At 41.6% G+C, this 22,333-nt stretch overlaps 2 protein-coding genes and 1 long non-coding RNA gene across 5 annotated transcripts in view; 1 reads left to right on the top strand and 2 right to left on the bottom strand.

Annotated features, from left to right (window-relative positions):
- SLC26A5 (solute carrier family 26 member 5) overlaps positions 1 to 4,982 on the bottom strand; it is a 36,464-nt gene extending 31,482 nt beyond the window's left edge. The window contains exon 1 of one of the 2 annotated variants that reach the window (XM_061366290.1): positions 4,895 to 4,982. The gene's annotated coding sequence lies outside the window, so the exon portion shown is untranslated. The remainder of the gene's footprint in view (positions 1 to 4,894) is intronic. The other variant, XM_061366291.1, reaches the window with a different exon arrangement.
- Positions 4,983 to 11,809: 6,827 nt separating this feature from the next.
- RELN (reelin) overlaps positions 11,810 to 22,333 on the bottom strand; it is a 290,067-nt gene continuing 279,543 nt past the window's right edge. Inside the window, exons 63-65 of one of the 2 annotated variants that reach the window (XM_061366298.1) lie at positions 21,871 to 21,969; positions 17,622 to 17,757; positions 11,810 to 12,951 (exon numbers count right to left, since the gene is read on the bottom strand). In XM_061366298.1, the coding sequence (XP_061222282.1) occupies positions 17,628 to 17,757; positions 21,871 to 21,969 (229 nt within the window). In that variant the 3' untranslated portion in view covers positions 11,810 to 12,951; positions 17,622 to 17,627. The remainder of the gene's footprint in view (positions 12,952 to 17,621; positions 17,758 to 21,870; positions 21,970 to 22,333) is intronic. The other variant, XM_061366299.1, reaches the window with a different exon arrangement.
- On the top strand, positions 14,652 to 20,739 carry LOC133219188 (uncharacterized). The gene is made up of 3 exons (XR_009727373.1): positions 14,652 to 14,731; positions 16,839 to 16,951; positions 20,627 to 20,739. It is a non-coding gene; the product is annotated as an uncharacterized LOC133219188 (long non-coding RNA).

The raw sequence follows: 22,333 nt of genomic DNA, 5'->3' as shown, positions 1-22,333 counted from the left end.
GTTCCTGACATGACTCTACAGACATGCCTGAGCTTAGCAGAGCTCTGTGAGAACAGGAACAGACAGTTCCCTGTGGGCACCTCTGACTAACAATTCAAGTTGTATTCTGGATGGTATATGGAGTTCTGAATTCTGCTCCATTAAAACCAGATGCCTAAGACTGAAGTTTTGTAATGTCTAATCACCTCAATCCTTAATTTGATTTAGGCCTACTAGACTGAACTTCAACAAGGATATTTCAAACAACAAACACTGCAGTCTTTGGTTCGGAATGGAAAGCTCTCCCATGCTTTTTTATGAAACATTTTCTAAGGAGTTCTCAAAAGTCCCAGCCCTGCCTCAGAACCTGATTTCCATAAAACAACTAAAACTGAACAATTTCATCTCAGCTCTAGACCAGTCTAGGTGTCAGAATCTCAGGTTTTCAATTAATAGATTAGAATCTATTAGATTAGATTAATAGAATCTATTAATTAGCTAAAAAAAAAAAAGCCCCAACAAACAACAAGCCCCAAAACCAACAAAACACATACACCACATCCCCTGAACCCAAACCAGTGCATAATACAAGGCGGCAAACAAAACTGGCCATACAAAATGGTAGGCAGCAGTCAAAGCAGAGCAGCAAAACTTGATCCACTGCCTGTGCAAAACTGGTAAGAATTCTTCAGTGAAGGCTGGAGAGAGACACCACCCAGGCAGTGAAAATACAGACAGACTCAAAAAGTCTCCCAAGAAGGCAACCACACTCCTGTTTGTCACATGGAGATCTTTCCAGCTTGCTACTGCCCAAAAGAAAAGAAACAGATAGTGCAAGTTTTTGAGAACAGTAATCCACGCTCTTGCATAGGTCAGTTACTCATATATGTACTCTCATGACCATTAATGAAATATAAATTTCATCAGCACAACTGACTTGCAAACCACATTCAACAACTGCTTACACAAACTTACAGCCATATCTTCTTAACCATGGGAATACCTGATATCTGTCTGTCAACAGGCTGCCCAGGGAGGTTGTGGAATCTCCTTCTTTGGAGACATTCAAAGCCCACCTGGACATGTTCCTGTGTAACCTTATCTAGGTGTTCCTGCTCCGGCAGGGGGATTGGACTAGATGATCTTTTGAGGTCCCTTCCAATCTCTAACATACTGTGATACTGTGATACTGTGAACAGCTTTCTCATTACCCGGGCACATGGCAAATAACCTCAAGACCTGGACTTCGCTGCTGCTTATATTTCAAAGAGCAAAAAGCTATAGATATCTAGCTATACAATGCAGCAATAGGAGGTCTTGTAGGCATATTAAGAAATCCTATCAAGAAATGCTATTTAGCAGGACAACATTCTGATGGCTGACACATCTAGGGAAGGAATCACATGAGGATAATGGTGCTTAATTCATTAAACTTAACTGGGAAATCAACAAGCTAATTTGAGCCTGAGAATTTTAACTTCAGCATGGTTTTCTTGTGCCAAAAGTTACAGATCTACCAAATTGTAAGACAGAAAAATACATGCTTTAGAAAAACAGTTCTTTATGGAAAAACTGTATCAGCAATAAAAGAGAATTAAAAACAGCAGTCAGCAGTTCATCAGATTCAGAAGGAAATAAATGATGGATCAAGGGGAAATGCATGAGATATCAAGTCTCTTGTGTAAAGCTATTCAGAGAAAAAGTGACTACTGTGAAGAAATGAGGGAAGCCATGAAAGCTATTGAACCTTGAGTTGTGAATTAAAGCAACCTGTTTCAATGTTGGTGAGGAGATGGCACAATCAGAAGACAAGAATGGAAGCCTTCCTGGTTTTCTCCCTTTGTGCTAATATTATGTGCTATAATTAATATGTCCTACCATTATTCAGCTAAAGATCTGACACTACCATGTAGAACAATGATTTGAGAAACTCTCTGGATACCTTTAAGAAGTTGCTCGGAAAGTTACCATAATGCAAATGCTTCAGTCACTGCGCATTCAACCCGGGAACTAGGGAAAAATAATATATTAAGCCTTAATAGCTGCCTACTAAATCATAGTGTGGGCCTAATTATTTGTGGATGCAGACCAATCCTGTCCAGTTTACATTAACTGTAGGTGCTACTCCCACACTGACCTCTAGCTTAGTAACAGCTGGCATAACCAAAACTAAGCTGAGCAAACCAGCATGGCCAGGACAGCCTGTGTAGAGCAGGCCTAATGCAGATAAAACATGGAACAACCTTCCCTCCCTCCCTTAAATGTAGAGTGGGAGCTTGTCTTCTCCAGGGGGGAAATTTCCTCAAGACACAAAAAAAAAAAAAAAAAAAAAATGCAGCAGGCTCCAGAGTCATGAATTCATTTGTAGCTCCCCGAAAGTTGTGACTTTAGCAGATGACCAGCCAAACCAAGAGAGGAAGAGGAGCATGAAGGACCCTGTGCTTTTTTAGGCAGCCCATGGACAGCACGAAAAGCTTGGTCATTTTTAGAGGCTACAGCTATAGTCTAAATAAATAGTTTAAGACAAAAATGCACTGTCACCACTGTAAGAGTCAAAGCTGATAAATGCATGTTCAGTTCTTTCTCAAGTTATTAGCAAGAGAACAATAGTGTTGCAGCTGTGTGATAGATCTGAACCTCAGTAGTGAACAATTTTAGCATCATGTTAAATAATAACCAACATTCCACGTGGTTTTAGAATATTTAAGTTTTAAAAATACTGCACTGTTAGGGACAAGCCACTGTACCTATGAAGAACTGTGGGCTACAGATACTATTTGAACCACAGTAATGGAGTAGAATTCCAACTCCAAACATAAGGCAATACTTGATAGATGTTTAGTGCTCCAAGTCTTGAGATCTTATGGCTGAACCCAACAGAGCACTTCAGTAAGCACTCAGCTCAGAAAACTGGGCCCGGTTTGTGGCAGAGGCTAAAGACTTCACCATTTCCTAGGCTCTTTGACCCAGCATTGTGTTCAGCCATCTTCCCTTTTTTAAATTGTAAGTATGTCAGATTTTAAGCAAACTGTTACCCTACATAGAGTTTGTGCAACACAATCAAAACCTCACATCAGCACTGGACAGGTTACTTACGCAGAGTAAATATGGTTTAGTGATTGGAACCCAATCCTGGAAGTAGCAGCAGGTTTTTTTTTCTTATTGGACTTAGAGCTTTCCTTCAAGGAAAAGTGATTCTGGTTAAAACCCAGTATTGACCCAACCTCCCCCAAATATACCTTTAAGCACTTGTGAAGCTTTTAGCATGAGACTGCTGAGTTTAAGGCTCTCAAGTCTATTCAATTCTATGCAAGGGGATAAATGTTGTCTCAAATGAATATGCTTCATCAACTATCAAAAGCAGCTTTGCATGGGTGAAACTCCATTCTCTCCCTACACTCTTTCCCCGTTCCATTTCAAAGATGCTTCACAGTACACTGCATGCCAATAAAATACTTCCATTCAGGAATACTGCTAAATGTGAACTGGAACGTCTGCCATGTGTCCTGAAGCAGCTTGGGATTGCCATCAACCAAGTACTTAGAAGTGTGATTACTACCACTTGAGGAAGGCCAGTGTGAAAGTTGATCCCTATGGAGTTAATTCAGGGTAAGTCACCTACTCATGCTTGCTTCTGAAACTTCTATCATCTTATTTTTTCCATTTGTACAGCAGCTAGTAAAGTAGCATCTTACTTACAAATATTCTGTAATAGAAATCCAGACACCTGTTAACCCATTCTATTGCACATTTAGCAGAAGACATGTTAAAAATCTGTCTGAAAAATGTAGTCTTTCTTTATGAAAACTTCTCGGAAAAGAATTTCAGTGGCCAGACCCTTGCTAAGACTGTCAGTCATCCCCACCCAAACCCATGCTGTGCCACTGTGTTACTGTCATAGACAGGAAAAATTATGAATGCACATTCTGCAAATCATCATCAGAAGTAACAGCAGTAATTTTTAACTTCTTTTGTCCTTTGCTTTTTCTTTTTTATTATCTCTGGATTATCTCTGACTGCTGCAACAGCCATTTGGGTTATCTGAAACCCTGAAGCTGGAAACAGCTTCCAACCATATTTCAATATTCAATTAAAAGTTTTGCAATAGCAGTATGGGCACCAGCACAGCAGATTTAAGCTTCTGGCTGGCTTTTCCTCGTTGCTTTCACTTATCCCTTCTAACGAGTTCAAATTGTTCCCACAGCTCGCAGACCAGAAGCTGAAAACTACTGACACAGGGAAAGCCTCAATCTTAATCTTTGCCAGAAAATCGGCGAGAAGGGGGAGATAGTTCAATCAAGGTTTTAGGAAGGTTTTAGAAGATCTTTGGGTCTACGCTAGTAACAAAGTGCAAAGCAGCTATTTCTTGTTACTACAAGAATTCCCGGACAGTCGCTCTGACCTAAACTGACAGCCTGCAGCTTTAGTAAGAGGGTTGCAGTGTCCAGACAAGGAAATGAATGGTCTCTCAACCTCCTCTAGTTTCTCCTTTCGCTTTTTAATTACAAGCTACAGGGTGCTTTGCCCGTATGTGACAGTTACCGGCAGCCCGGGGCCGTTTGCTGCCCGGCAGCCTCCGAGTTGCCAGGAGCGCGGTAAGGAGGAGGCGCAGACCAGCCCGGCTGCCCTGCAAGGCGCCGGGGCGAGCACCAACTACAAGCGCCTTCCAAACCGCTCCTGCCGCTACGGAGCTCCGGCCGGCAGCAGGGCGCCGGGAGAGGGGCGAAGGAAGCAGAAAGGCACGGTGAGAGGCGTGAAGCACAGTGAGAGACCCCCTTCCCCAAGGCCAGCCCCCAGCCCCGGGTGACCGCAGGCACCCGGAGAGCGCGACCACAACCCGGGGCTCCTCTCGCTGAGGCTCGACCCCTGAGGAGAGATCCCTTAGGGACAGACCAGCCCCGCATGACGCGCTCACCTCCACCAGCCCGGCCGCGCTCCGCTCACCTCCAGGAGCTGCCTCCTTCCAGCCCAGGGGCGAGTCGCCCTCGAGGCACGCGAACACCGCCCCCCCTCCGCGCCCAAGGTGAGCGCAGGGATACGGGGCAGGCGGTGCCTGGCCCGCGTCCCGGCCCCCGCCTCCTCCCCTGTCGGCTGCAGGCGAGCGCGGGCGCGGCTGGGACTCGTAGTCCCCCCTCCGAGCTCCCGCCGGGTGCTCACCGGCCTCTGCCTACAAGTCCCAGAATGCCGCGGGGCCGCGCGTGCGGCGCGCGTGTGCGCGGGTGTGGGGTGCGCCCCCGCCCGGCGGCGCAGTTGGGACCGTTACCTCAGCCGTGGGGCTGAGGCGTGAGCTTCGGCCTTCTCTCCGGTGTGGACACACGCTGCCTAACTGCATCCAGCTATAGTTCCTTTCTAGTTTAAATATAAAAATACAGCCGGGAATAGGCACTGGGTAGAAGTGAGATAGTGGCCTCGTTGATTTTGTTGCACTCGTGTGTGTGGTGCTGGGGTGCACTGAGGTGTTGGTTAAATAAACCCCATTTGGGTTGTCTCGAAATTCCAGTGAAGGAGCCTCAAGATTTATTGTCTAAAACTAGTTTAGAAAAGCAGACGTTAGTGCTCTGTCCTTTCAGAAATGCAGGACATACACCAGCCATCCAGCATGTGCCAGTTATATGAATTAATGTAAAAATACAATGTGGAGGACTTCATGCTGATTGAATGCTTCAGGAGACTTACAGTTATTTTTCTTCTTTTTCAATGAGGAGCGTATTTTTCCCAGTTCTGCCGTCTTAAGAAGCACACTTGTTAGCTTGGGCCTCTGGGTGGTTGGTCTCACAAGTGACTGAATGTCTTTAGCTGCCAAGGGTGCCTAGGTATCAGTTTCCTTATGAATACATAAGAATTAGTAGTGAAATAGCGGGAGGCATCCCTGCCCATGGCAGGGGCGTTGGAACTTGATGATCTTAAGGTCCCTTCCAAGCCAAACCATTCTATGATTCTATTCTATACTTTCAGAGATCTCATCTTTCAGTCCTTGATTTATAAATGTTTTCCAGCCACTTGCAATCACTTTCTCTTGCCCAGGAGAAAATGTTTTCCCACCACTCAGATTCTTAGAGATTTAGTTTTGTATCTAGAGCTGGTAGGAAAATAAATTTGGAATTCTTACACACTGAGACCATTTAAAACAAAAGTTGTGAAACTGGTGCCTACAGGAATGTATTATTTTGAAAACCTTAAAATGATTCCTTGCCATATTTAGCCCTTGTTAGAGTTTGAGTAGCTTGAATAAGATTTAAATTAATTCAGGCTGAAATAAGGTACTTTTAAATATCAGTATTGTCAAATTGAGAAATTTCAAGGTCAAAACATTTCAAAAGTTGCATTTTAAAGAGGTTTGTTGTAGCCAGTTTTATCCAAACTAGGTTGTAACAAAAAGGCATTTTGATGAACAATTTCAGAGTGGTATATTAGACATGCCTCATACATCAGACCTGATGTGGAATGGTGCTGGATGCCATTGTTACACAGAACTGGGTAAATAGAGATACTTTGGGAAAGGTTTCTTTCCTGATTCGTATTTATTTATTCAATAAACTATTTTTTTTTCTGAACTTAGGTGTCTGTAGCTTGTGTTTGAATGACGGTGTAATTACCTTATGGAGGTGTGGTGTCACCACTTCAAATCTGAAATGCTTTATTACCAATCAAGCATATATTGCCATGGCATACCGCAGACAGACCTGTGCTTGTACACCCCTGCACAAAGAGGAGAGCGAGGAGAAAGCCTGAACCAAACATGGGAACAGCAGATTTCCTGCTAGAAAACTCCACAAAAGTATCAATCATTCTGAATGTTACAGAAATGCCCCACTTCAGATTATGTTACACTGATTGTCTCAATGGTATTTACAATCTGGTTTTAATTTCTTATGTGCATTTTAAGAGTGACGCATTGGGAAGGTTCTTTTTACTGCTTCTTTCCAGCATTGTTTAGAATGGTACAAGATGCTTCAGTTCTTTAGCTCTGAGAGAAGGGCAGGGGTTAATAATAGTGCTGCATTCTGTAGGAGCAAGATGAAAAGAGGATTTTTGGGCAGAACAAAAAAATAGGAGGGGAAGTTTATACAGAATAAACAATATGGACAACTGGAGAAAGTGAAAAACCTCCTGTGAAGGATAATTGGGGGGAAATTAGTTAATGGCATCCACACCCTGGAGCTGTGTGATGACAGAGGTCCCAGTGTGAGCTCTGAGGGCTCCTCTGGCTCAAAGGGGGTGGAGCAGCAGGAGTCATTGCTCTCTAGCAGCCTAAGGAAAGCTATGAGCCACTGAAAAAGACCAGACTGAGCTCTCACAGCTGCTTAGAGCTCTTGAGCTCGGGCTGTTTAGTTCTCAGCTTCCTCAAACAACCACTGATAGTGTGGGCACAGGAGTTAGATGAGGGGCTGGAGAGTGCAGAGACTTTTGATGCTTCTGGTTGTCCCATCGGCATGGATATCCCATATGGAACAAACTGGGTCAGATGGGCTTCATCAACTGGTCACTCCCAGCTACTCCCTAACTACACTCAGAGTTCTTCTATTAATGAGACAACTTTCCAAGACAGAAAAAAACCTGTTTATGTTTGACTATGGAGTCTTATGCAGGTCCTAGGACAGGTTAAATCGTCTTTATTAGTGAAACTGAGGTGGACGTTTTCAGATAGAAATGAAATGTGTTTAGATTTACAGGGATTTCAGTGGCAGCTGGCTTGGTTCTCAAAGTGCTCCTGTTAAATAGTTCAGTTACTACCCACATCTTATGCAGATACATTAGTCATGTCAAGCTTTGCTATTACCCATAATTACACAATTATTCTAGCAGAGGCCCAACCACCAGAACATTTTCCTTTTCACCGTGCCAAGTTCCTTGAAAGTGGCTGACCTCAAATCCTTTAAAATGTCCCTTGAGAAGTGTGTGACTTTAAATTAGCTAAGTTGGGTGTGCAGTCGTGAATATAAACCAGTTGAATGGCTTTGCATGTGCTGTTTCTGGCACATCTGGAGCAATATATCAGCAGAAGGCTGGCATGTATGTGCTCAGTCAGTGTGCAGGGAAGGAAGGACCTGGGTCTATCAGCCAGCTCTCATAGTATCAATCATAGCATCCTAATACAGAAACAGCCCTGAAATCTGTGGCTGCCCAGTACGTCCCAGACCAGCACAGCTCAAAAGCACAATCACATCCTCTTCCCCACTCCCCCACAAAGAAGCTTAACAAATTTGTTTTCTTTAAAAAGAAGTACACCTTAAAACTATAAACTCAGCATCTATCAGCACCCTCCAGTACAGTGTTTTCCATTCCTGGAATACCATTTTTACTGGGCCCCTCCTTGCTGGGTGCTGGCTCAAACTCTCCCCATTAGGCTCTGATAATGAGCCATGCATCGGTCTAAGTTCTTTGGCTTGCTGCCTGGTTGGTTCTTTCAGCTGAACCAAGAAGAACATGAGGAAGACAAAGCAACAGTCATAAAACATCAGTAACACAGGAGAACACTAGGTAGTTCATCCATGTGCCACCTGTATGACTTTTGCAGCCTCATACCTCACAGTCATTTCTTCCAGCAGCAGATCCACCACCTTCAGACCTTCAGATGGTTGATGTTCTGTATGCTCCTTCACAGCAGATGTGCTGCAAATGATTGCATGGTCTCAGCTGCTTCAGATTGCTAACAGCCCTTGAAAAGCTCTTTAGGGCCATGCTTAAAGTAGGCAAATCTTTTTGCTGATCTTGTTTGGTTTTGAGGCTCTCTCACCAGCTCAGGATTAAGGTTGCTCACCTCTACAGTTTGTTTCTGCTACTCCAGTGTCAGGTCATGTTTAATAAAGCCTTGCTACAGAGGTGAATGGAGTAGGGTTTATCTGCTGTACCTACCTGCTTGTGCATGGCCCTTTCTGCATCTGTCAGCAGGACTTTCAGAACCTTGCACTGGCTACCAGCTTGGATAATAACCAAACCCCATTCCCACTGATGGATAAATGATGAAGTGATGCTCTGGAAGCATTTCCGCCAAATGACATTTGCCCTGAAGGGTTAGCAAGGAAATAAACCATAGATCCATGTTTATGGATGCTGTAAGTGCCTTTCCAAATATTTTCCCTTCCAGACTAAACAAACCATCATAAGCTCATGGTTTCAAGGGTCTTGTTTCTGCTGCTGTAATGTGCAATTTCTCTAACTTGTTTACATCTGTGTATAAGTGGAAAGCTCAGCAGCTGACAACTGCTTTCTACTTTACCAGGACTGGCAGCTGTATATATATATATGTATTTGTAGATATCTATCATGTGTTTTACCATAAATATTTCTTGACAAAATGGAGAATGGCATTTTTTTAAACTGCTTTGTGCTACTGTTTTTCCTACCATAGTTTTGCTGCCTAGCCAGATATTTATGCACTTTGTATGCTGGGTAGTTGAGGTCACTTACAAGAACCAGGTTCTGTTGACCCAAAGATTGCTTAAGTGAACTAAATATTGCTTCGTTGGCTTTATTGTCTTGGTTTGGATGTCAGTAGCAGATGCCTGCTGCAAGATCCTCCTTGGAGATGACCCCTTTCATCTTGACCCAGAAGCATTTGATAGAGCTTCCACAATCACCATACTTGACTTCTGTACATTCAAGGTTTTCGTTAGCATAGAGCACAATTCCTTTTCTGCCTGGCTTTCTGAAACAACCTATAGCTATCCATCACAATCTTCCAGTCATGTGAGTTGCCCCATCATGTTTCAGTTATTTTTATGATATAATAACTTTCTGACTGGGCACAGGGCTCCTGTTTGTACTCCAGGCTGTGTGCTTTGGTATACATAAACTTGAGGTGGTTGATCTTCTGGTTCTCATCTTAGGAGGCAGATAAGTAACATTTGTCCCTGCTCTGGTTGGCATACTTATTCCTCATTTGGTTGCAATGGCATGAGCATTGCTGCTTTGGACCCCGGCCCCTGAGTCCTTCAGCTTAAAGCCTGACTCACCAAGTTGGACAGCCTGCTGACAAACATGGATCCTATCCCTCCCTATATATATAGCCTTTTGAAGGCTATAGTCATCAAAGAATGTCCCATTGTTGTAAGTATCAGTTTTCATAGTCATACCTGCCAAAGTTTTGTACCAATAGATAATCTTGTCAGTACATTTTATAGCAGTGCCACTGTGTTATTGCCATCAATTATGTGTGGTGTCACCCTTGCTGTTTTATCAACTATTTAATGGCACATGACTCATTGTTTTCAGTCATGTGGGAGGAAAAATGAAACAGCAGATACACAGCGTGTGACTTATGTGCATGCTACCTGTGAGCTGTAGGAATGGAAAAAAATGTAAGGAAGAACTAAGAACTTCCTGGAATCTGGAAAGAGCGAATGGCAATATCACTTGGGAATCTATCAGTGAGGATGATCTTGAGAAAAGCCTGTGTGCAGTTTGTAGTGAGTTCTAAAGTGCCTCATGGGATTATTCAAAGGAAATAAATACAATTGTGAAAAGCAGCTTCTCTGATGATGCTGGTCTCTTAACTGGAAAGAGAAGTCAGGTTAAGTGCCTCGTTGTATCTAAGTCTTTAAAATACATTAATTCCCTAGCAACACACTAGCTGCATGCACATTTTAGATTGAAATATCACCCCTCTATTGACATATTAGGGCAAATAAAATTATCTTTAAAAATAGGAGTGTTTATATCTTGCATTTTTGTTTGTTCAGTGGGCAAAACTTTTATTACAGTGTTTTAAAACCTCTTGCCCAAACATTAAGCTATTATATTCTTTAATAACCTCTGTGTTTTATTTTTTTCCCTTCCTGCTCTTTCCTTGAATAGGTCCTTTATCTTGTTTCAAAGATTGAAAGCACACACATGGTTCTCCATAACAGTATGGGGAGTTTGCAGCTGCAGGAGGCTGGGCGGTTGCAGTAAGTTTCCAGGTGTGTCAAAGGTCTGTTGCATAATTCTGACCAAGCCAAGGTTTTGACTTGTTGGTCACTGAATGACCTCCTTTTTTCCTGCACTGCTCAGATACCTTTGGTCAGAAGCCTCCTAAACACATTTTAGGTGGCCAAGCATGGATGTGTTACAAACACCATTCTGGTTTAGACCAGTATGGTGCCATAAACAGATATGCATAAGAGCAGAGCAGGTATATATGATGCTTCTCTCTGATGAGGAGCTGCTCAGGGAATTGGGGTTGTTCAGCCTGAAGGATGCTCAGGGGAGACTTTATCTACAGCTGCCTGAGAGGAGGTTGTAGCAAGAGGGGTCAGTCTGTTCTCCCAGGTTGCGCCACAGAAGATTTAGATTGCATATTAGGAAAAACTTATTCACCAAAAGGATTTTCAAGCACTGGAAGGGGCTGCCCAGGAAGTAGTTGAGTCATCATCCCTGGAGGTATTTAAGAGATATGTAGATGTGCTTAGGGGCACGGTTTAGTGGTGGACTTGGCAGCTCTGGGGTAACAGGTGGGCTCCATGATCTTCAGGGTCTTTTCCAACCTGAATGATTCTATGATCCTAAGAATTAACAACTTTATTTTGAACAGGGTTCTTTATCTGCTGCACTGTACTCCTCAGAGCTTTGAAATGCTTATTTGCACATTGCATATTGGGTTTGAAAGTATGGACAAGTGTGTATTGGTCCATAGTCCCATTTTATTCCTTGCACAAGGACCTGTTCTGATGACCATGTTAAGCCCACAGGTGAGACTGGGAAGATCTATTGGTTTATGTTATTTGCAAAGTGCTATTAAGAGTGATCTACTAAATATTAAAAAATACCATAGATGTTTGCATTAAAATCTAGGTATTTAGCAAAATAATTTGGACTATGATTTCATGGCTTGAAAAGTCTAACATCACAATTCTTTGTTGACATTATTTTTATTGAAGCATGGATCTTTAGATTGATTCACCATAAAGTGAAGCATTTTATTTATGCTAATAGACAGTTTAGGGCTATAGGGGCATTATAACGTTGCTGGTGTAGATACAACTTTATCAGAAGATACAAACATGACCCGCAATAGAAACAAACACCAAAGAGAACACGATGAAACGTTCACTGTTTACAAATCACTTCATTACTACAGACACCAAATGGCAGTTACTGTAAGTAAATCAGTTGCAGAGAACTGACTACATTTAGATAGGGAATTGGGAACTTCTGTTTGGGGCTTCCTCCACAGCTCCTTAGTAGAAAAAAAGTTTAATGTCAAGCATTCTTTTTTTATCCACAAAACAATGCTAACCCACAGACATATTAAAGAATAAGACTGAAGGATATCAGTGCCTTTACAACTACCTTTGCAGTCATCTTCTGGATTAGGTACTTTGAATTTTTCTTTTTAATACATTTTGTTGTAAGGTAAATAGCCCAAAAAATCAGCAGCAAAAGTATTACAACAACAAAAGTAAATACAGTGCCAATGTGTCATGTTGTAGGAGATAATACAGAGAGGACAAACAATGATAACTTAATCATATAAAATGACAGAGCTGAAATACAGTGCACTTAAATACCTATGTGACAAAGAATGTTAAATTCTGTACTTAGTATGTAGGGTTTTTAAAACATAAAATCTGAAAAGTCTTTGTGCTTAAACTTTTTTTTTTCCTGTTAAACAGAATTAGTTGCTTACTTCCAATACTGCCACTGTAACTGATATTACAACAGATCACAATTTTCACAGACACATCAACATTAAAACATTTACCTATGAGAAAATAAGTCACTTCTCATTAGTTCACAGTGCGAAAAAGTGGTGTGCACTCTGTCTTGAGAATGGCTTTCAGTTATTCATCCAGCCAGTTGCAGAAAAGTCCTGATACCAGACGCAGTGCTAGATTTAAAGAATGGAAAGCAACACATCACATGTTGGGAGGAAAAAAAATAAATTTCTCGTTTCTTCATGGATATCGTCTAAGTGACCTTCGTCTTCTGTTGTAGAAATGCCTGAGCCCATGTTGCCGTGAAAAATTCATCATGTAATTTTGTTTGCGAGTGCTGTTAAAATCAAAGGGCAGGGGAAGAGAAGAGTGTCAGTGTCTTTGATATGTACTTTAAATTCTTTTGAAGCAGTGAGCTAGTGGGGCAGATTGTTCTTTGTCCTTGCATGACCTTTCAGGCCCGTGTCCAGTAGCATGAAAAGCACCATTTATACAACAGCGAGGTACAAGGCAATTGAGAATCTGTCCCACTTGGTTTTTATTTACAATTCATAATTTTAGAGAAAGTTTAAGAGGTTTCAGCTAATGAATATTTGCGCCGCCTAGGGCCAGATTCACTAAAGCTATATGCACTTCATTCAATACATGGCATTTCTCCACAATGGTTTTATATTCCAGTTATCCTTTTGTCTTCTGCCATTAACTGCTTTATCTTGAGAACCGAAGAAAAGCTTTACTCCATCATTATCTTCTACTTTTACCATATAGGAAGTGAAGTACAACACTTTTATACAGATTTAATGATTCCCTCCTTTATACAACCCCACCCAAAATTAAAGGAAGATCTCAGAAATAAGCATCATCATGTCTGGAAGGAGACCAGGCAAGAGAGCCTGACTGCAGTCTAGCTGAAGAAGGAATATTGGTTCAGAAGACCTACCTAAAGGACTGTCCTGAGTGGCTTCAACCACAACAAGGACAAGACCCATCACACATAACATAGGTTTCTACTCCCATTGAGGGAAGAAAGAACTGTGATGGCAGTGGCAGACTACATGGCTATCTGCGACTTTGGTACCTGAAACCCACCTAACTGGCTTTAGTTTCCAAATTCCTACAGCTTTGGAAATGGAGTTACAGTGTCTGTGATGCATCCTTGTGAGTCAACTTATAGCCTAGACATACACCTTGGAGAGAACTGCATGTGCAGCACCACACATCCCATTGTGCAGATCCTCTACATCCCCCTGCCTCTGTTGTGGCAGGAAACAGGAGAACAGCCACAGAGCTTCATCTGGCCATGATTTGTCTATGATTTTCTTGACTTGTCTATATACCTACCCAAAACACTAGTACATGCACACAAATACAGGCCTACAGAGATCTACAGCCAAACTGCATTCAGAATTACATGAGAATGAAAAGGTTTGTGTATGCTGAATTTCTGATAAAGGATGTCTCCTCTCAGACCTGCAACTTGCAGTGCACTTGGCCAGATGTGTTAAGCAGCTGAGATGTTGCTGTGAGAGGCAGTGACTTGTGAACTATGCACTGCAGAGTCCCAGGGCACGAGAAAGACCTTTTGACAATGGAACTGCCTTTAGAAATAAAAACAGTATCACATACTGCTGCTAGAGCCACCTAACCCCCTTTCTCTACATGAAAACCAGCATATGAGATACTCCCATAGATGCACTCAGAGGATGCAGCTTCTTTAAGAGATCAGAGCAGAGACCATGCAGACCCCAAGGACAATTCCATCGGGTGTAAGGAGCTTCTCCCAAGAGGAACTGCTGGTGACTGCTGGCCAAACTTTCTTTGGGTTTCCAGTGAAAAGGAGCTGAAAAACTGTAGTGAATCTGTGCAGTCTTAGATTAATTCCTGCTTTGTCATAATCCTCCCTACCTACCTAGGACCTTGTGCTTTCTATGTCTGTCTTGCAGTGGGAGAAGAATGCCTGGCCTAATCCTCTGTCCCCCAAAGGACTGGATGGTACCAGAACCCTCCAAACCAAAAAGTCCGTAAGATTTTAAAGTAAAGGCCTGGAGTAGACACTGCACTGAACAAATCTCCCACTGAAACCAGGGCAGGTTTTCACTTGTGAGTGTTCTCTGTGGGTAAGAAGTTAAATACTCATACCAGTCATACTTTCCTCTCTAGTGCATAAGCCTACTTTTAGTGAATGTGGCCCTTAGGAAAAAAGGATAATTGCATGCTTTACAAAATACATATGATCCTGCAAAGCTGTCTTGTGCTGCAGTATACTAATTTAATCTAAAAAAATCTGTATAACAAAATTATACACTTTTCAACAGCTAATCTAGAACACAGTTGACTAAACTGAATAAAAGCAGCTGTGTCAAAATCTAAAGTATAAGCCCCTAAGGAAATCCAAGTTGCTTCCCAACTGATTTTCCAAGGCTTTGCAAATTTTTAATAATTTTGGGTTTTTTGGCCACTGGAATGTACATACAAGAATGAAACAAAGACCAGCTCCTGGTGACAGCAAAAGCAAGCAGATCTACACTCAGCATGACTTTTAGCACTCTCACAGGAAAGCACAGCTCTAGAGCGTTTGGCAATTGAGAGAGGAGTTAATGTTTTAGGCTGAGTTGTCCTGAGTTTCACCTGACTTCTTCAAGTGAGGAGGATTTGTGAGAGTTTTGTGTGAGACAGGTTTATGTAGTTTTAATGCCACTTGGTAGCTCAGGTGCAAAGAAGCATTGAAAACCAGTCTTTATTCTGGTCTTGCAGTCACCTCAGAGGAACATCACACTCATTCCAGTGCTGAGTGCCTCACTGAGGAAGGCAGGAGGGAAATCATGACCCTGAACCTGCTTTTGAATATGGCTGCCATTGGTCATGAGGTTTGAAGGAGGTCTTAATCTTGCCTTCCCTTTAATTCCCATTGCCTGGTAGGTGGGTGGGTTCTTAGACACAGGGCCTTCAAGGTGACAGCCCACCTCTCAGGAGAGCACCCTAACTGTGAAGTGAGGATGAAGCACCTATCTGCTGGGAGAAGGCTGCTCTGGAGTTGAAATACAGGAGACGGGGACATGGGAGAAAGCACAGCCTAAGACTGAGTGGCCTTGCTCTAGGTAAATGGGACCAATCAGAGCCTGTCAATGTGTTTGGATGAAAAAAATGCTGTTTCTGGACCTAGTTAAATTTAGGACTGAGCTTGGCTGCAAAAGCCTCAGGTGAGGCAAGGCTTGGACGGCCAGGGCACATGCTGAGCTACAGTTCATGGCTCAGGGGCCTTCGCATTCCTGCATTTCCCTCCTGCCTTTGATCTGCTCACATTCAGCAACATGTCAGCAGAGGTTTTCAGGGCTCCTTTTGGACACTGCTAGGTGCATCTTGCCTCCATTTCACTTCAAACACCTAACTATTTTGTATCTGGCCTTAAAGTTATGATGAAGATGTTTAAAATAATGAACAAAGGGGGGGGGGGAAACGCAAACAAAAAAACAAAACCAAAAAGGAAAAGAAAGAATTGAATAAAGGAATAAAAAAGGGGTTACCTAATGACTTAAAAGAGATTTGCTTATTATTATATATATCATTCTGATTTGTTATTTTATATGATCAACAAGTTACAAAGAAACATTTCTCACACTGACCACCAGAGCAGTGCAGTGTATGAAAAATAAGAGAAATCTGAATTCTCAAGAACCTATTTTTTTAACTTCCATTGACATGGTTAAATTTGTCCCCACCAACGTCTGAGATAGATTTTCCGACTACTGGAATGCCACATATAAGCTTCATGCTTGCAATAGAAAACGGTATGACTTTCACTCTTGCTATAGGTAAGTATGTATACCCTATATATTATAGTATCATACTGTATAGTATGTACAGTCTGGTATTCACAAAATCACAGAAAGTATATATTTATGTTTCTGAATTATTTTTATATATTGATAGGAGGCAACCACTGTATAAGACAGACTAACAGTGCTTTATAAAGTCATGATAAGAAATATATACTGTAGTTTGCAGGAGTACTTACGCATGGCTTCATTTGGTAGATTTAAGAATGCTTTCAATACTATTAATAACAAATCTAATTTGTATTTTCACAGACTGATAAAAGGCTTTACCATGCTTTTGCTACTGTTTTCTTTTTTTGATTTTTTTTACATAGAACATGGCCAAATTGAATGAAAAATAAGTGGTAAAAAAACCCAGTATAAAAGTGTTTTTAGTTTTAATTGACAGGGCACAATAGGAACCAAATAGAAACAAAAATATTTGTATAACAAGATGAAACATGAGCAAAGCCTTAGAAAACAGCAAAAGCTGCCTTTTGGGACTAGCATTGGGGTAAGTAAGTTTTGAGGCTGAATTACAAATGCTTGCTTTGTCAGGGGGATACTATAATGATAAATGTCATGTGCTGTCACTGAAGTCCTGATGGCTCATATCAATGAGAAATGTTCTTTGGCTCTGGTGAGGTCAAGAGTTAAATCCAGAGCTCAGTAACTATGTTGATTAGTGGTACCTATTAACTACAACAATACAAAGCAGCAGAGTTATAAGAAACTAGAAAGATTAAAAGAAAAACTACCGGGAAGACACTGTGTGTCTAATGAGCTATGCCACCATGCTGGTTCACTGACATACACTACCTGGCTCTGGCTTCAGCTCTGTCATCATTAAAAAAGTGGGAATTTCCCGTTGGAACTAAGAGGTCACCCATGCAATGCACTAGGTGCCTTCCATTGGGTCTTGCTGCACTGCAGGAGAAGGAGAAATCCTTCTCACTGCAACCTCAGTGAAATTCCCACTGTGGTATGGGGTAATCTGCTGAACATCTTCTGCTGAGTTTAACTTCCCTCAGTGCTCCCTTGGGAAGAGCTGCAGGATCAGGGCCCTCAAGAGCTACGTGGCACATCTCAGTACAAATGATTTTCCACCAACCAATTATTGACAAAATTTTGTGAAAGAGCTGTAGCTGTAACAGAAACATACATTTGCTATTGATTCAGGGAAAGTACTTACCTTATTCTAGTGTAAAACCAATGACAGCAAACAATGAAATACAACACAAGTTAGAATATGCCTTTCAATGCATGCAGCACTGTGATTAGTCATAAAACCCTGATGAGGTTTAGAGGCAATATACGACTTTTCATCTCTTTTGAAAATAAAAATTGAACAAATTATTTCCTGATATTTCAAATCAATGTTATATATATATATATATTTTAATAAAATTCAGCATGCACTTTTTAGATATAATAAAAACATCATAAAAGCACAGACAGCATCATATTAAATTTGGCATAAATGTAAATATTCAGATCATTACCTAATGTTTGTACTGTTTCTGTTGTTTATCATAACTGTGTTGATACTTAAATTTAAATGCATTTTTCCAATCATTACTTTTTACTGAAACAATGAAGCAGATGAAAATGCTTTTCTACATGAGCACTTATTGTTAGAACTAGAATGTATAATTTGTATTTTAATGTTGCAAAATAAGAATAATATTCTTTGTACCAACTGCAGCATAATTTCTCACTAAATCATTTGTGCCAAAAAAGTGGTAATATCTTGACAATGAAGAGCATGGAGTGATGGCTATGGAAGGATTTGTTCTGTTATGCAACAGTTAACCATAAAGTAAGTAGGTGGGGAGAATATTTCTTGCATTCCTTGCAGAACTCAAATTCCTTTGGATTGCAGAATGAGTTTTGGGGTGCAAAGAAAGCAGCACCAGACCCTTAGTATTCAGCTTATCATTACTCCTTAGTTCTCAATACCTTTAACCAGAATTAAGTTTGTGAGAGGTTTGTAAGGGCCTGCCCCATATATGAAGAAATAGCAGCTCCAGATGCACATGCAAAAAAAGTGTGTGGAGTCTGTGCAGCAGACAGGCTGAGAGCTGTGCTTCCAGAGGAAAACAATGTGCAAATGAAATGCAGAGTTCGACATGGCTCTTCTTAGGGCAGAAGTGCAGAGGCACAGGAAACCACGGTTAAGTCTGGGATGAAATACTTTTTTTATCCTAAGAAGAGCCACATGGAAATAGTGAGAGTTGTGCCCAAAGCTTTCTTCATGAACAGAGAGGAAAAATGCTGCACTCTTGAGGAATAATAGGCATTAGCTTTAAAAGGGACTGGAGAACTTGACAGCTAGTATCCTCTCCCCACCACAGGACCAACATCAGCCATTGTTAAAATAAGTAGGCAAGTAGCTAACTTGGCAAGATCAGTTTAATGTATAACATAGTAAAGCAGGTATTGTGTTTCACCTGTTCAAAAGAGGTGCTCAATTTGAGCACCATTTGCAGCTGCATCAGTCTTAATGATACTGCTTTTTAATGAGTCATTCAAATAATTCATTCAAAAGATAAACGATTTTAAGTCATATACAAGACCATCCTTCTTTGGCCTTTCTTATCACTGACAGGTATTTTGCATGCACATATAATTGGCATCTTATTTTTTCCTCCAACAAACTAGTTGTGAGTGAAAGGAAACAAAGAAATTGCACTCTGAAAATGTGTTTGCTGGTGAGAGGATGGTGGTCCTTGACTCAGAAATCAACTGGACTGAGCAGAGTGGCATGACCCTGGCTGTGCATCAGCTGTAAGTGCTGTGTGCACTATGGCTTGGCAGATGGGCCTGTGGCAGAATCAATTTTAAACCTTTGGATTGCTGAGAAGAGTAGAACCATGAATGCAGGTATTCACAGATTTGTCCCTGGGGTCAGCACTGTAAGGAGGGGCAGGAGCATCCCCCATATTGGATGGGAAATAAAATCCCTGGTTGTGCTACATCACTACAGACCAGCTCTCCTTGCTGTCAGGTGCTCTCCCTGCTTGCCCTTTTACTCCAGGCCTTAGTCTGCTCAAGGGTTGCTGTCTCATCGTCTCTTGCCAGTGAGCTGTGTAGGCAAGGTTTCTGTGCGCTTCATTGGAGAATGAAGAATATTAAGAATTAAAGCAAAATCCTATCCATAGTATTCATGGTGTGAATCCCTGGTGCGTGCAGGATCATCCAGGATTAGGGCTAACAGACACTGATCCAGGCTCCCTTCTGTATGCTGGGAAGCACTCCGTGCAGGTGCCCAGGTGGCTTCATCATTTTACAGGTGAAGAAACTCAAGCACTGGGGGGTAAAGTGACCAGGGTGAGGTGGCCAAGTGAAACAGCAGAGCTAAAGGAAAACCCAAATAGGAGTATCTATTGACAAGGAACAGTTGCTTAGAAGGCTTTCAGAAAGCCTTCTAAAGGCTTTATTGAACCCTTGACAGGTTACTTGCAAATAAAATTTAAGAGGCCTACAGAATATTTTGATGAATTAGCTGGTACAGACAGAACTTAAGCAAGACAGAGGGGTCGAAGCCACCTGTCAGGTCTAAGCACATGCCAGCATATGAACCAGATGCACCACAGCAGGTAATTCTGCCTTTTCTGAGAGCAGCATGTCTCAAATGTTGTAGTTAGCAGGGAGCAGAACTCTACATCTGGCCTTTAGGAAATGGGCTGTCATGGCACTACATTTCACAGTACTTGTTACGGGGGAAATCAGTCTGGTCTGTCTTCCTCTGTGGGTTGTACCAGGTGTCACTTGAACAGGGTGGAAACTCTCTGTCTCTAGTCTGATATTTTGGCCAAAATTCAGAAGAGCATTAAAGCTCTTTAACAAGAGATAAAGAAGTGAAGGGAGGAGGCACTGTCTGCACATCTAATTCCTTCTCTAGGTAAGGTGTGATTACTTGCTGTAGCATTTCTATTGCTGTCTGCATTCTAGTATAATATATCTCATATGACTGACTTGTCACCACTCAACTTGTGTGTCTAGTCTACAACCTGCAGATCTCATTGTTAAGGAAGTTCTCCATATTTCAGCCTAAGAATCACTTTTTTAAAGATCTGTCCTATTCCCACTTACACACCCTAATTCAATGCTTGGATTATGCTCTATTTTTTTTCTGACCTGATTTTTTTCCTTTTTATTATATATATATATTTTTTTTTAATTGCAAGGTAGAAGAACATAGGCATGTTTCAGAACTACCAGTTCCCTTTTCCAAGGTTTTCTAAACACTGTGAGCCTCCTGCAGGTTCATACTCTTCCATATCATTCCTAATGCAGCATCTTACAGCCATTGATTAACTAAGCCAGGAATCACATCCGTCCCTCTGTTCCTTCAAGTTTTAAACATAATGTTATGGAAGCAGAGCCCATCAAGGTGTGTGAAAGCAGCAGAACATGTACAATTAACTCAGTGTTGGGGCCAGATTGATTTGGGATTGATATGAGTGCCATGCAAGCTGGTGCATTTCAGTGGAAAGAACAGGGCTAGCTAGCAGTCCACTAATTGACTTTGCTACTGTTACAAAACATTACTTGCAGTGTCTCTGCTATTCAGAAACCTCATGGTTATAATTACACAGTCTGGAGGTCATCCAAAACCAATTTCTTCATTGCTGTTTTTTACATTTTTCAATGAAAGGAGCGTTTGAACCTATCTATGGAGCAGGCACGCCTCTCTCTGCCAACCACTGTCAGCGATGAGTTCCCGCCCAGGAAGCCACTAGCATTTCACTTCTACTGGAACTAAATTGTTAGAGAAAAAGCAGGTCATCTCTTCGTGATGTAACACAGGAAAAACGGGTTAGCTGCCAGCGAAACCCATCTCAAGAATGGGAGAATCAGGAGGGTGCAGACACTTGGTCAAATCTTGACAAGGGGATGAATATAGAGCTCGGACCATAGGAACCTGATATAGTGAACCCTGTTTCTGAACAGTATCCTTCTTACTAAAAAAAGGAAATGAATAAGGCATTAGTTGCTAACGCAGATTTTTCAGAGGCACAACAACATTACTTTGTGCAAAGAGCAATACAGCAGACTCTTTTGTATCTTTGAAAGGATATAAGTCAGCCTTACATGGCAGCACAGGGTTGAATGGGAACATCCTTTCTTATGTCCCAGCACAGTATTTTTTTCATAGTCATTGCTGGTATTACGCGACCACACCAATACTTGGTTGTGATAAAGCCCCACTTTCCCTCCTGCATTTTTCCATGATGCGCAACACCCCTGCTGTGGCACTTATTTCATGGCCATCTTAACCACTGACAGTTACAGTCAGGGCAGAGTATTAGCAAAGACTGATTCTTAAAGCATTCCCTGGCCCACAACAATTCTTACTGAGTTTAACACTCATGGCATGCTAGAGGAATTTCAGTGCTTTCTAAGATGGGGTGGGATGAGGTGAAGCTGATACTCACAGGACGACTTCTACGTGGTCCAAAGCCCACTGATCATGACCTGTTCCATTGTGACGGGGCTGCCACCAGCGCAGTAAGACTCCCTTCATTCGTGCCTCCCTGTCATCACAAACACAAGAGCCTGTGAGAGCTCCAGACTATTGGTGTTTTGCATATCCCTATTTAACCCCCAACAGAACTGAGAGCAAAGTTAAAGCATTATTCTACACCACTGAATATCAACACACTGTACAGGCAAAACATGCAAAACAATGCTGAAAAATGCACAGAAAGAAGGATTATTTTTTATCATATCTTTAAAACAAGCAACCTGTTTTTCTTTCAAGTATATTGATAAACATTAGGCTGGAATTTCTTAATCAGCTTTCCCCTTAAGTTTTCTTCTTTGTTTACCCTCTCATCAGACTTCTTACTTGCACAGTGATGCAAAAATAGATTCTTAGTAGAAATATATCTTCTCCCC

The sequence above is a fragment of the Neopsephotus bourkii genome, unplaced genomic scaffold, assembly GCF_033783945.1.
Source record: "Neopsephotus bourkii isolate Nb327-2 ecotype Australia unplaced genomic scaffold, CSIRO-AGI_Nbou_v1 NB_1328, whole genome shotgun sequence".
Classification (NCBI taxonomy): Eukaryota; Metazoa; Chordata; class Aves; order Psittaciformes; family Psittacidae; genus Neopsephotus; species Neopsephotus bourkii.
The sequence above is the reverse complement of the archived record's forward strand: the minus strand, read 5'-3'. Positions and strand labels throughout refer to the sequence as shown.